Source organism: Littorina saxatilis, linkage group LG5 (assembly GCF_037325665.1).
Source record: "Littorina saxatilis isolate snail1 linkage group LG5, US_GU_Lsax_2.0, whole genome shotgun sequence".
Taxonomy (NCBI): Eukaryota; Metazoa; Mollusca; class Gastropoda; order Littorinimorpha; family Littorinidae; genus Littorina; species Littorina saxatilis.
This window is the reverse complement of record NC_090249.1, coordinates 36,236,746-36,250,714: the sequence shown is the minus strand read 5'-3', so window position 1 is coordinate 36,250,714 and position 13,969 is coordinate 36,236,746. Positions and strand designations below refer to the sequence as shown.

Below are 13,969 nucleotides of genomic sequence, written 5' to 3'. Positions count from 1 at the left end.
AACCGCTGCAGGTAAGGAGAAAAAAAGAAAGTAGGTATACGTCCTGTGTGGCAAAATAGACAATTAACTTACCTTGAGTGAGAAATTCGTATGTGGTGCACAAATGTGGCTATTTTCAAAATTAAAAATGTGTCTAAGATTCCTTCTGACGGCTTGTAATTTTTTTGATTTTTTATGTCCAGACGGTATACGTGAGAGCTGTTGTCACCTGATCGAGAAGTTACCTTTTCATTCCATGAGCGAAACATGTTTTTTGTTACATCAAATTTTGACCAAAAAAAAGAAAGTCTGACCATAGACCTATATTAGATGTTAGACTTAATTTTTGTTGCTTACAATATTGATGGATTATTTATGAGCAAGGTTGCACAGGTCAGGGCCTTTCTTTTTCTATGAGTCTTGGCAAAAATTAAGAGGCTACAATCTCTGATGTGCATCATTATCTGAATAATGAGTTGATGATGCATAAAAAGGCAACATACACAACAGAACATTAATTTATGTCTTGTTTCAATGTTTTTCTCTCATTATTTGTAGGCATACATACAAAAAATATGTGCGCACTAGAAATCCACAGACAAAGAAGTTGGTAATGGAATATGCAAATAATAATATACCGACCTCTCTAAAAAACGGTAAGCTTCTACCCTCTCCTCTTGCAATGCATAGAATCTCTTTAGAAGATCAAGTGGATTGGCGCTCTCTCCCCCTTCTGCCGAATCAGCCATGGTCCGATGCTGTTAGTGTTACTGTTAGGTGTACAAACACTGCCTGTCTGAAGCAAAAGTTTACACAATTATGGTCACATTACCTTATCCCAATTTCAACTGGGAATTAAAAAAAAATCAGAATGCGTACTAAAAACAACACACACACACACACACACACACACACACACACACACACACACACACACACACACACACACTATGCTTTAAAAGTTCAGCGTATTAGCAGATCTATAAGATCGTTGGTAGGACTAGGATTGAAACAGCCAGTTTGTGTTTATTCCGGTAGACTACTTCACTTTTGTCCATGTCACATTTCCTCCAAGAATAATGTTGCCTGGCATACTTGTTTACGTAATACGTTCGTGGTATTTATCTAAGTAGAGTGACTCGGTGTACATCCCAATCGAACATCTAATCGAGAACGAATCACGTCTCAAAGCAAATAAATAGCAACACGCACCATCAAACCTGAGTGTTTCTGTTTAAAAGACAAAAATGCAATTGAGAGTATGCTCCCTTGACAACATGGCCACTTGCAGACGACAGAGCGTGTGAAAGTTTTACTTCCGAGAAAGGTTGATGCATTGCTCAAGTTTTTACCACCATCATGGCATCATACAAAAAAGAGCATGAACAGTTTGTCAGTGGACATAATGGAACGACTGTGGCAGAGGTGGCCGTAATGACAATAACTCCGTGCGCATGTCTGCTGCTTCGAGATATTCTGCTACTGGTCTTCGGCTTGCGCAGTTTGCCTCTTTGGTACGTGTTACTGTTGCAGCTATTTCGTGGTGTGCCTAGGAATTAGCAACAGGTTAAGAGCGTGGTCTATTTTCCTGTATAGCTATTGCTATGTATTTTTGTGTGTTTATTGTTAACAGTTATGATTCTGTTCATTACCTTCATAATGTATTTACTCTCTGCATGAATACAAAATGACATTGATAATCTCCAGAAATGGCCAGATAAATGGAACTTGTATTTTAACGTATCTAAGTGTAAAGTCCTGCATATGGGCAAAAATAATCCAAGACATGATTATTCAATGATGGTGAATGATGAAATGAAAACAGTTATGAAGTGCGAGGAGGAAAAACATCTGATCTGGGTGTAACATTTGACAATCACCTGAGTTTTGACAAACATATTCAAAACATAATAAATTAAGTAGATGTGCAATGCCAAGGCACTGCATACCCCAGCGAAAGACAAACCTCTCTCTCTCTCTCTCTCTCTCTCTCTCTCTCTCAAACACACACGAACACACACACACACACACATACCCACCCACACACGTACACATGTACACACTCACTCACACGCACTCACTCACTCTCTCACACACACTTCATACACACAAAACACACCCCTATACGCACATATAAACAAACACACATACATACACTTACGCACACGTACAAACACACACACACCCACCCACTCTCTCTCTCTCTCTTTTTCTCTCTTATACAAACAGACACACACCCATACAAACAGACACACACCCACACCCACACACCCACATGTACATAGGCACGCATTACGCACGCACACACCCGCAGACACACACACACACACACACTCACACATTGACTCACACAAATCTCATACACACAAAACACACACTCATGCGCACATACACGGTTGGGCTAGTGGTAAGGCGTCCGCCCCGTGATCGGGAGGTCGTGGGTTAGAACCCAGGCCGGATCATACCTAAGACTTTAAAATTGGCAATCTAGTGGCTGCTCCGCCTGGCGTCTGGCATTATGGGGTTAGTGCATACTAGGACTGGTTTGTCCGGTGTCAGAATAATGTGACTGGGTGAGACATGAAGCCTGTGCTGCGACTTCTGCCTTGTGTGTGGCGCACTTTATATCTCAAAGCAGCACCGCCCTGATAATTATGGCCCTTCGTGGTCGGCTGGGCGTTAAGCAAGCAAACAAATACGCACATAGACAGACGGACACACACACCTTTACAAACAAACACATATACACACCCATACACACACAAACATACACACAAACTCATGCACACACACACTCTTTCTCCCTCTCTCTCAGTCTTTCTTACACACACACACACACACACACACACACCCAAGTCACACACGCACACATACACACACTCACTCACACGCACTCACTCACTCTCACAAAAACTTCATAGACACAAAACACAGACCCATACGCACATATGGACAGACGGACAAACACACCTTTACAAACAAACACACATACACGCACACACATACACTTATACACACACACACCCACTCACACACACACACGAGTAGACTTATGCACGCGTGCGCGCACACACACACACACACACACACACACAAATACACACACACACCCCACACACACACGAGTACAGGCTCATACACACGTGCGCGCACACACATGAGTACAGACTCATGCACGCGTGCACGCACACACACACACAAATACACACACACACACACACATACAAGTACAGACTCATGCACGCGTGCGCACACACACACACAAATACACACACACACACACCACACACACACTCACACTGTGACACACGAGTACAGACTCATGCACGCGTGCGCACACACACACACACACACAAACAGTAACACTAACACATGTGCACAAAATGAACACAAACACACACACCGCGCGAGAGAGAAAGACTACAGGGAGGCATGACGTCATGATGCAATAATTGACGTCAAAGACTTTTGACCGTGACGTAATCTTCTCACGCGAGCTTTATTCATAGTCTTGAACAACCACACACAAATAGACTTGGAAAGTACAGAATTTCTACCCATCCAAAGCGGCCTTGGGTGGCGTTTGCTGAAAAAATGGGGGCGCCAATTTTACCCACCGTATTTTTGTTAGTATGGTCCCAATTTTTGGTGAACTTCCATCTTCAACTGTAGCCCATAATCGGGCACAACGAATCCTTCTTTATCATGTATTATCGGTGTGAACATTTCTCAAGTCGATTACAGTATATGGGATACCTCCAGCTTCGCTGGGATAAAGCGAATAAAATGCTTGGCATAATAAAAAGAACATTTTCCTATCTTGACAATGACACATTTACAAAATTGTATAAAGCATTGTTTAGACCACATTTAGACGGGCGCAGTGGCGTGGTGGTAAGACGTCGGCCTCCTAATCGGGAGGTCGTGAGTTCGAATCCCGGTCGCTGCCGCCTGGTGGGTTAAGAGTGGAGATTTTTCCGATCTCCCAGGTCAACTTATGTGCAGACCTGCTAGTGACTTAACCCCCTTCGGGTGTACACGCAAGCACAAGACCAAGTGCGCACGGAAAAGATCCTGTAATCCATGTCAGAGTTCGGTGGGTTATGGAAACACGAAAATACTCAGCATGCCTACTCAACGAAAGCGGAGTGAGCTGACTATGCTCTCAGAGTATAGTGTGGGGAACCCAAATGGGCAAACGAGCTCACACGTAACCAGAAAATTCTGGAACGCTGAAGAAGAAGAAGAAAAGTAGACCACATTTAGAATATGCCAACGTCATCTGGCATCCGTATCTTAAGCGTCAATCAGCCGCCCTTGAAAGGGTGCAAAGGACATAAATTATGTTGAAAGACTACGGGTACTCAATCTCCCGACCCTTAAATCGAGAAGACTCAGATAAAATCTTTCAGGGTATTGATAATGTCAAAGTCGAGTCTTTTTTCAAGAAGTCTACCACTGATGTAACGAGGAAAAATAGACAAAATCTTTATTGAATTTAGTAAAATTAATATCCGGAAACATTCCTTTTCTAACAGAGTTGCACCATCATGGAACACACTGTCTGATGTTGTTAAAAATGCACAAACTATTAACACTTTCAAAAATCTGCTGGACATACAAAAACTCATGACTGAGTCACTTTATTTGTACATGTACGATAATTGATATCCTGCAACAAATTTGATAATGAGATTGGACGCGAAAAAAGCCGTGAGGCTTAATTATGGATACCAATCCAGTCCCTAACCACTACTACAACTACTACATGATGCTTGATTTTGAAGATTAATTTGTGTGTTGTTGTTTTCCCCCTTTAGATGGGGGTGTATAGGGTGGTTTGTTTAATTCGTGGGCAGTTTTTTATCATCAGCTTTAATTCTGGTGATTGCATGCACTATATCTTGCTGTTTTGAAACTTTAAAAAAAATATATATAATTATATACATACCTGACTTGAGATTAAGTTCTCCTATATGATTCTGTTTTCATTCCAGGCCAAGAGTAGTGCTAGACTTTTCTCTTGTCGTTGTTCCTGCCATCCTCATGGACACTGTTCTAAGCCACGTGACCAGTGCTGTCAGTATCATCTTGTTTTGTGCTGCCTTTGTCTCCTGTGTTTTCGCATTACTTTACAAAAAAAATGCCAACTTGGCCGGCGACTTCAATAAAGTTCTGAACATGGAGATGGAATCTCAGAGGCCGTTTCTGAACTACACAAGGGCACTCATGAACATCAGCACTGCTATACTGATTCTTGGTGTGGACTTCCCTGCATTTCCACGACGATTCGCCAAGACGGAAACATTTGGGACCGGTTACATGGACATTGGAGTTGGCTGCTTTGTCATCAGTAATGCTCTTGTGTCTCCTGAATCGAGAGGGAGAAGTAATCCTTGCCAGTAAGTGTTTTTTGGTGTGTGTTTTTTTTTACTTTGAGTGTATATGCGCTTATTGTAAAAAATACAAAGGTTAACTCAGCTTTGCAGCGTGTAAATCCATTTTCAATGCTCTTTAGCTGATAAGTGTGGTTCCTCTATGTATGTAAGTAAGTGTAGCGGGTATGTTCATGTGCACAGTTGTGTCCATTGCAATCTTTTGTGCAATAATAAAACTTGTCATCTGAAGCTGGTTTTCTCTTTAATTCAGGTCAGCCAAAGAATTTGTACACCGTGCAATCAGGTCTGTGCAGTCATCGCTGCCTCTGTTGGTGTTTGGCTTTGGTCGTCTCATTGCGGTGAAAGGAACAGACTACCATGAGCACGTCACAGAGTATGGTGTCCACTGGAACTTCTTCTTCACTCTTGCCATTGTGAAGGTTTGCTTCTTAAAGTTTGACTTGTTTTGTCAGTCTCAAAAAAAAGTTTCGTTGGTGACCTCTTGTGTCAGTGCATGTGCACTTGAATCAAAATATATAGATAAGAATACCCAAGGCAAAGAATACCCAAGGCAAAGAATAATTAATGCCTATATTAAAGAATAATCCTGAAAGTAAAGGATTTCTCTTTTTTTATTAACTTCTTTCTTTAGCTCTTTCTTTCTATAGCTCTTTAATTCTTTCTTTCCCTAAATGCTGTGGTTAAATTCAAGGTACACGGTCATTTTGCCAAAGAATGCGATGATTTCTTTCAACTAACCTGAAATTACACAAAAAAGTGTCCACACATTAAACTGATTTGTTGATTTTTTTTCATTTCTTCAGGTGGCTTCCACGGCATTGCTCTGCATTTGTCCGGTCCGGTTGAGCACCGCTGTAGCAGTACTTTTCATGTCAGCGTACCAGTATGCTTTGTCCAACATGGGGCTTACAGACTACATTTTGCATGGGAGAGATGGATCGGGCAGTCGCCAGGGTCTCTTGGACGCCAATCGTGAAGGAATTCTGTCCTCGTTTGGCTACATTGCTTTGTACCTCATTGGGGTGCAGTTAGGCAGTCTTATCTTTAGCAAAAAGTAGGTGGAACATTATATTATGCATTTTTTATATGTTAATTTTCAGTTCTAAAGATGAAGGTTTTTGCTGTGAAATGTGCACTTACACTAGACAGTTTGACAATTGCTTCTTGGAAATGCATTTATTTTGCATCCAGTGAGATAAATAAATTATGAGCTCATTGATGCAAGCAAAGTCATGGGTTGCTGTTTTTTCTGAATAAATCTGCCTTTTGCCTTGTTTGTTTTTCTTCTTTCAAGAGTGGAAATAAATTTGCATTATTAGTGTACAAGTGCACAGCTTAAAATTGTATGTGCAGGAAACAGACATTCATGGACTGGGGGAAGACGTTCTTGTTGCTATTGCTGATATCTGCTGTGAGCTACATTAGTCAGTCATTGTCATCTACCATGCTGCAGCCAACCTCTCGACGAATGGCGAACATCACATTTGTTTTCTGGATTGTGAGTGGAGAGTGTTTTGATAACAGAGGTTGTGCTTGAAATGGAAGTTATAGAATTCTCTGAGCATGTTTTCTGAGTCAGTAATTGTAAGCAATGTTGCCTAGAGGATAAGTGTGCAATATGTACATAGTGGGTTTGAGTGTGTGTGTGGCAGGAGGGTGAGGCTTGTAAACTTCCTCCAGTAAGTAAATATATTTATAGGATATTATGATTGTTGTGCACAGGGAGGAAATTGTATTCCATTGTATATGGCCGATTTTTTATTTTTATTTTACTGTGCAGGTGGGACTGAGTGTGCAGGTGATGTGGTCATGCTTAGCAGTAGATCTTGCATCCACTGCCATCAGTGCTCTTGTCATTGCAGATCGTAAGAAAATAGATGTCCCAAGTACAGGTACACTGCTGGTTTCTTTTCTTTGAGGGTATCATCATTTTTGGTGTGTTGACAAGTTTTGTCACTGTTTGCTTATAAATCTGAATGCAGTGAATACCTAAGTGTGTAGTATTTCGGAAGTGCAATAAGTGGCATCATGTGTTTGATAATCAATAGTGAAGGAAAAGATGCACCTCAGGTTGACAAATTATACACATAAAGCCTGATATTAAGTGGGCAAAGTCTACTTCCCAAAACTCGCTGCAAAAAGCTTTGGCACTGAATCAGCAAAATGACTTCACGCAGTCTTCAGGAAGTCAACTTCATGGTCAATAGATGATGTCCAGAAATAACCCTGTCAAGTTTTCTAATTTTTCAATAATAACATGTACTGAAGCAAGCTACACATCACATTGTAGGCCAGTCACTAGCGAATCGTGGTCTTTGCATGCAACTGTGATCTGTGCCACTGAAATCATGGGAACAAGTGACATCCTATATAGTGAGGACTAGCTCCGATCTGTGCGTTTTACACTGTCTGCTCAATATAATGCTCTTTTCGTTCGAAAGTATGCAGATCAGAGCAGACAATCGGCATTGCTGATGTGATCGTGTCCCTCAGTGCACAGATGGAGGGCCCGAGTGGGAAAGCATGCCTCATATTTTCCAAGAGTATTTTCACTCTTTCACAACACAGAGTTATTTCCGGAAGGCAGTTATTTCCAGAATTCTTCCATAAAGGAAGGCCTTTACAACTGGCAGATTTTTTTAATTTAAATTTAAAAACAAGAAGGGCAAAGCCCATACGACTCACATGCTTTACACATTTTTCCTACCAAAATACATGTGACCTTGACCCAAGGTCAAGGTCATCCAAGGTCATGCAACACAAAGCTGTTAATTCAAGACATAGGAAGTACAATGGTGCTTATTGGCTCTTTCTACCATGAGATATGGTCACTTTTAGTGGTTCACTACCTTATTTTGGTCACATTTCATAAGGGTCAAAGTGACCTTGACCTTGATCATATGTGACCAAATGTGTCTCATGATGAAAGCATAACATGTGCCCCACATAATTTTTAAGTTTGAAACAGTTATCTTCCATAGTTCAGGGTCAAGGTCACTTCAAAATATGTATACAATCCAACTTTGAAGAGCTCCTGTGACCTTGACCTTGAAGCAAGGTAAACCAAACTGGTATCAAAAGATGGGGCTTACTTTGCCCTATATATCATATATAGGTGAGGTATCCAATCTCAAAAACTTCAGAGAAAATGTGAAAAATGTGAAAAATAGCTGTTTTTTAGGCAACATTTATGGCCCCTGCGACCTTGACCTTGAAGCAAGGTCAAGATGCTATGTATGTTTTTTGGGGCCTTGTCATCATACACCATCTTGCCAAATTTGGTACTGATAGACTGAATAGTGTCCAAGAAATATCCAACGTTAAAGTTTTCCGGACGGACGGACGGACGGACGTCCGGACGTCCGGACGTCCGGACGTCCGGACGGACGGACGGACGGACGACTCGGGTGAGTACATAGACTCACTTTTGCTTCGCATGTGAGTCAAAAATTATTTTTGTGTCTATTTAGTTGTCTGTTTATTAATCTATGTAGTTGTTTCTCCGTTTGTTTTTTGAGACCTAAAGGAGGCCTGCTTAGTCTTGCGACATATTAGATGATCTGAGGCTTCCATCTTGTATTAATCTGCATTTGGGACAAATGTGCTGCAGCAAGTCTTATGAATATATATAAGCACCCCCCTGTTTGATATTTTACAGAGGCCCAGCTGCTGTCGGTCCCAGGACTAAAGAGTGCAACCCCTTGCATGCTTCATGCGGTGAATGCGAACGGCCTGTTCTACTTCCTTCTGTCTAATGTGATGACCGGTGTGGTCAACATGAGCATTCCTGCGCACCACATGTCTGCAGCTGTGGCCGTTTCTGCCCTCTTGCTCTACACTTTCGTTTTGTCTGGGGTCATTGTGTACATGGACAAGAAGAAAATTTACACCAAGTTTTGGTAATGTTCTTTTTTTTTTTAACTGGAAGAGTTTCTGCGTTGATTGTGTTCATGCCTTTGATCCTTACCTGTTCATCATACCAGCCCTATGAACGTTACGAGCAGCACAGCCGATTTCAGATGAGTGCCAAATAATTATTCTAATTTAACAGTTTGTCATGCATAATGGCTGGTAAGACTTGACTGGGCTGAAATACTGGCACAAACATTACAATATTGACCAAAAAAAAGTGGTGGCAGCATTTTATGATCTGAATGATACATTTGGTGCTTGTGAAGGTCCTAAAACAGCTATAAGCATTGAGGATGCTATAAACATACACGTTGTCCATGTTTTTTTAATTGTACGCTTGTTAATTTGGTTACATTTTTTGTTTTGTTTTGTAGCCAATGCATTATAAATTGTGTCCTGAGGTCTGTGTGTGCGATATGTGACAAACTTTGACATTCAAGATATTTCAGAAACTTTGTTGAGCTTCTGAATTTCATATGCATTTGCTCAGTGAATACACACTCTAAATGTGATGCAATATGTGTTTCTAGATGTGTGTGTGCGTGAGCTCATGCATGCATGCGCATACGGACGTAACAGTGGGTGTGGTAAATGTTTCAACTGTCTTGCAAGTACATTCCAGCAAATGTCCTTCAAGTGTCTTGAGAGACATGTAATTTTACAACTTGAACATATTTTGTTAACTAATGGGTGTGTTGTATGCTTGACCTATTTCTGTTATTGCCTTTCACACAACAATTACATTGTTTAACACATTTTGTGGTTGTGTTAGTTAGATTGGAATTCTTTCTTTCTTTCTTTATTTGGTGTTTAACGTCGTTTTCAACCACGAAGGCTATATCGCGACGGGGAAAGGGGGGGAGATGGGATAGAGCCACTTGTTAATTGTTTCTTGTTCACAAAAGCACTAATCCAAAAATTGCTCCAGGGGCTTGCAACGTAGTACAATATATGACCTTACTGGGAGAATGCAAGTTTCCAGTACAAAGGACTTAACATTTCTTACATACTGCTTGACTAAAATCTTTACAAACATTGACTATATTCTATACAAGAAACACTTAACAAGGGTAAAAGGAGAAACAGAATCCGTTAGTCGCCTCTTACGACATGCTGGGGAGCATCGGGTAAATTCTTCCCCCTAACCCGCGGGGGGTAGATTGGAATTTATTTGATAAACAAATGACATGAAAAAGTATAATATACACACTCTAATTCCTGAGCAGTTGACAAGTATAGAAAAAATACAGCAACACATGCTGGGATCTTTATTAACCAAGCCGATCAGCTTAAAAAGGCGATGATGCTAGTCATGGTTTTTTCTCCCTGCTTAGTTTGCATGCATTTGAGATGTATGTTGGATTTTGCCCGTACATCTTATTCAAAACTTCAAATTTTGGAGCTTGGGATGTGACATTGCATCAAATGAGTTCGAAAATTTTTAATTAAATTTTGATTTAATATAATATACTTACCCAATTCTTATGAATGCATTGACTTTAGTCCCACATGCTAGATGTCGAAAAACCTCTCAAATTACCTGCCCTTAGTAGGGTGGTAACCAAGCTAAAAGCGACGCCATAGCCGTTGCTATGGCCTGACCTTGCTCAGTTACCCATAACACCCTGCGCACCACGCGAGCGCCAGCATCCGTAATAATCATTCGAGACTATTAGTCAAACAAACCCCCAAGGACATAATCCAGCGGGGACGGATGGGAGGGTATTAACTATAAGAATTGGGTAAGTATATTATATTAAATCAAAATTTAATTAAAAATTTTCGATTTAATCACATATTCTTACTCCAATTCTTATGAATGCAGATTCCTCCTAAAGGTGGAGGGAACCTACTTATGTCCTTGTAAGAACCTGCCCTGCAGCAACTAAAACCAGCAATGAACTGGAGCCATCTAGCCGCGTGCAGGAGATATCCCGAAGATAGAAACCGATGAACACATCATCTGATCTCCAGTAAGCCGTTTGCAAAGCTTCGCCTAGGCGACCAGAACGCAACACGGCAATAAAAGAAGCACAACATCTGTACCCGAGCTGTTGGCAAACCTCGCATAGGCGAGAGGAACACCACCAGCCAGAGAAGAACACCAGACTCCCGAACGCCTGAAAAGGAATAGAGGGAGGACTGAACGCCCCCCCCCCCCCTGTTCAGAACGTACCACTCATAGGACTGTCCTATGAATGTAGCAGAGCCCCTAGAGAGAGACAAATAAAAGACGTCTCTTTCGCTCCATTGTAAAGAAATAAGAACCTGAGCTAAAGCTCGTGGTTCCAAAAGACAGTAACGTCAAAAAAGGGATTAAAAAAGTCCAACCAGACAGTTAGAAAATCCGAATCTCCCGGAGCGATAATCCTCCCGAGAGGAGGGAATCAAACACCAGAGGATATTGACCAGGTTTCTGAAACCCCAAAACCTGGCCAAAAACCGTGAACAAACGGAACCAAAAGCCCTAAGGCTACATCCTCTGGCAAACCCCAAAAACGCATGCGCCTCACTGCCCTATAGGGCTGAGGCCCAGAGTAAGTAGAACAAAGTCCCACGCGCTAAACAAGGGGGAGCCTCTAAACCTCGTAAAACAAGGTCCCTTGATCATGCCGACAAGAGCGCCATGAGCAACAGAAGAGAGGCCTATTTGTTTCAAAACAGCTGAGATAGCCGAGAAGCCGGAACCTCAAAGAAGAGGCCCAGCTGCCCAAAGCCAAAAACTGAAACAGAGGTGAAAAACCACCTGGCTTGAGAGAGGGGCGCTAAGGAGTTGCACCCCCGCTCTAAATCCCCAATTGGCCAAGGAGGCCAAAAAAGGAGCATACACAGATAAAGTGGAGGAAATATATGCTTCGTTCCCAAAGACCAGAGTCAGAACCCATGATCTAAAACACAAACAGCACGCCTCCAGACCCGTCAGAAGATGGGCCAACCCCTGTGCAAGCCCTGAAAGGACCTGTTGAGCGAGTCGGCCAGATCGCAGAGCTGGCCGGGGAGAAATTCCCCTGAGAAAATGATTTAGTGTGAAACTCAATCAGAATCCCCTATACTCTGTCTGACAGGGAGCGAGAACTTGCTCACCCCAGCTAGTTCACATAAGAAGCAACAGAAGAATTGCCCGAATGCAACAGGCCATGCCTGTAAATAGCAAAAAAGGGAAGGCTAGTAGACTAAGAGCCACTGCTCCTAACCTCAGGCAAAAGAGTAGCCCAAGGATTTGCGTCTACATCACAGCCTCAAGACTGCAATTGCCAGTGCAGGCCCCATCTAGACGAAAACGCATCCATAAAGCGGTCTAAGTCCAGGGGGAAACAGAGCTAGGGAAAAAAGTCCCCTGAGCGATCCAAAAGGATTCCAGCCACCTCCCCGAGTGGAGGAACCCACTCTGGAGGAGGACCCTCATGTCCCAGACCTGAGAGGCCGAACCCCCCAAAAAACTTGAGGAAAGACTAGAGGGCCAGCATAGCTATCGATACCGTCCGACCGAAGATCGGGTCTAAAGACCCCGGGGAGGCCTGCTCTCGTGCCCGTCTGGCAGTGAAAAGAGCTTATAGCCTCCCTATTCCCTCTTGTGTGAAGAATAAACCTTCCAAGAGACAAAGTCGAACAGCATGCCCAGGTAAAAAACCTGGGATAAGGACAGCTCGGAATTTTGCCTGGTTACTGAGAGCACCAGGCAAAAAGCCTGGTTCAACACCAAAAGAAAGTGCAGCTGACAAGCTGATTGACCTTGAAAAAGCTCAACCAGCCCCCGAGATAGTCCAGAGACCAACACCCCCAGAAACCGAGCCCTTTCCTGTGTGCCGAAACGCAGAAGGAAAGCTCATGTGAGAGCACCGAGGAAAATCTCAGCCAAAGCTGAAAGCTCTAGCCCATGCCGACCCACCTCCCGCAGAGAGGGAGGCGACACTGAACCAAAACACCCCTTTGTAACCGGGAGCGCATAAATGCGCTGCCAGAGGTCCACGAAGGAAGGGAAAGATTCCAGCTATTGAGTAGGTCTTAACAACCCCCGAAAAAGCCTGACCCTTGCTTCCTGCAACCAGCATGAAATCAAACCCCTTGTAAAGGAAGGAGATCACACCAAGCAAAAACAGTGTGGGCCTAAAACGTCACCGAGAAACTTCTCCGCTCAGTGACGACCCTAGCCCAAGCTGCCAGCAGCCTGGCTAAAGCCTTATCCAAGGCATCCTCCCTAACCCAAAAGAGCGATCAGGGAGGATAAGATTGCCTATAAGAAAGCACAGAAGAGAGTCTCAGCCAAAGCAGAAAACTCCAAACCATGCCATCCTAGCTCCTCCAGAGAGGAGAGGGAGGAGTAACATCATAAAACCTCCATGTTCCCTGTGGTCTGTAAGCGAAGCCAGAAACTAGCCCCTGGCAATAAAAAGTGCGGATCAGACCCTGAGCCTGAAAATTCCCTGCTATCTTCTTCCGCACTAAAAGTGAGGATGAAGCAGCCTGAAACCCCGAAGCCAGCAGTCCCCTGCGTAAAAAGCAGCGGGAAAGGTGTAGGATGAAGACCACTATCCTAAGGTGCGAAACAAGCCAAAAGTGTGGCATGAGGTAGGCAATCACCGGAGACTCAGCAAATGAAACAAATTGCGAGAAAGCCTGTGAAAACCCAAAGCCATCCCGGAAGAGGAAGGAAGAGAGACACCCCCAACCTATCCGGG

The 13,969-nt window shown here is 42.9% G+C and overlaps 2 protein-coding genes across 2 annotated transcripts in view; one reads left to right on the top strand and one right to left on the bottom strand.

Moving 5' to 3' along the window:
• Positions 1-1,251, bottom strand: part of LOC138967009 (required for excision 1-B domain-containing protein-like) — a 14,546-nt gene extending 13,295 nt beyond the window's left edge. Inside the window, exons 1-2 of the mRNA XM_070339450.1 lie at positions 1,192-1,251; positions 622-775 (exon numbers count right to left, since the gene is read on the bottom strand). Coding sequence (XP_070195551.1) covers positions 622-728 — 107 coding nt within the window. The 5' untranslated portion in view covers positions 729-775; positions 1,192-1,251. The remainder of the gene's footprint in view (positions 1-621; positions 776-1,191) is intronic.
• An 87-nt stretch (positions 1,252-1,338) lies between these two features.
• LOC138967008 (phosphatidylinositol-glycan biosynthesis class W protein-like) lies at positions 1,339-9,802 on the top strand. Its single transcript, XM_070339449.1, has 7 exons — positions 1,339-1,493; positions 4,977-5,381; positions 5,629-5,797; positions 6,182-6,432; positions 6,732-6,876; positions 7,159-7,270; positions 9,037-9,802. The coding sequence occupies exons 1-7, from the start codon at positions 1,339-1,341 to the stop codon at positions 9,279-9,281; spliced, it is 1,482 nt and encodes a 493-aa protein (XP_070195550.1). The 3' UTR covers positions 9,282-9,802.
• The last annotated feature ends 4,167 nt before the right edge of the window (positions 9,803-13,969 follow it).

Bases quoted from the DNA above. Each gene is read 5' to 3' on its own strand.
- LOC138967008 (XM_070339449.1), top strand. From the start codon at position 1,339: ATGGCATCATACAAAAAAGAGCATGAACAGTTTGTCAGTGGACATAAT. The intron at 1,494-4,976 runs GTACGTGTTACT...TTTTCATTCCAG, and splicing joins TTGCGCAGTTTGCCTCTTTG to GCCAAGAGTAGTGCTAGACT. The intron at 6,433-6,731 runs GTAGGTGGAACA...TTGTATGTGCAG, and splicing joins AGTCTTATCTTTAGCAAAAA to GAAACAGACATTCATGGACT.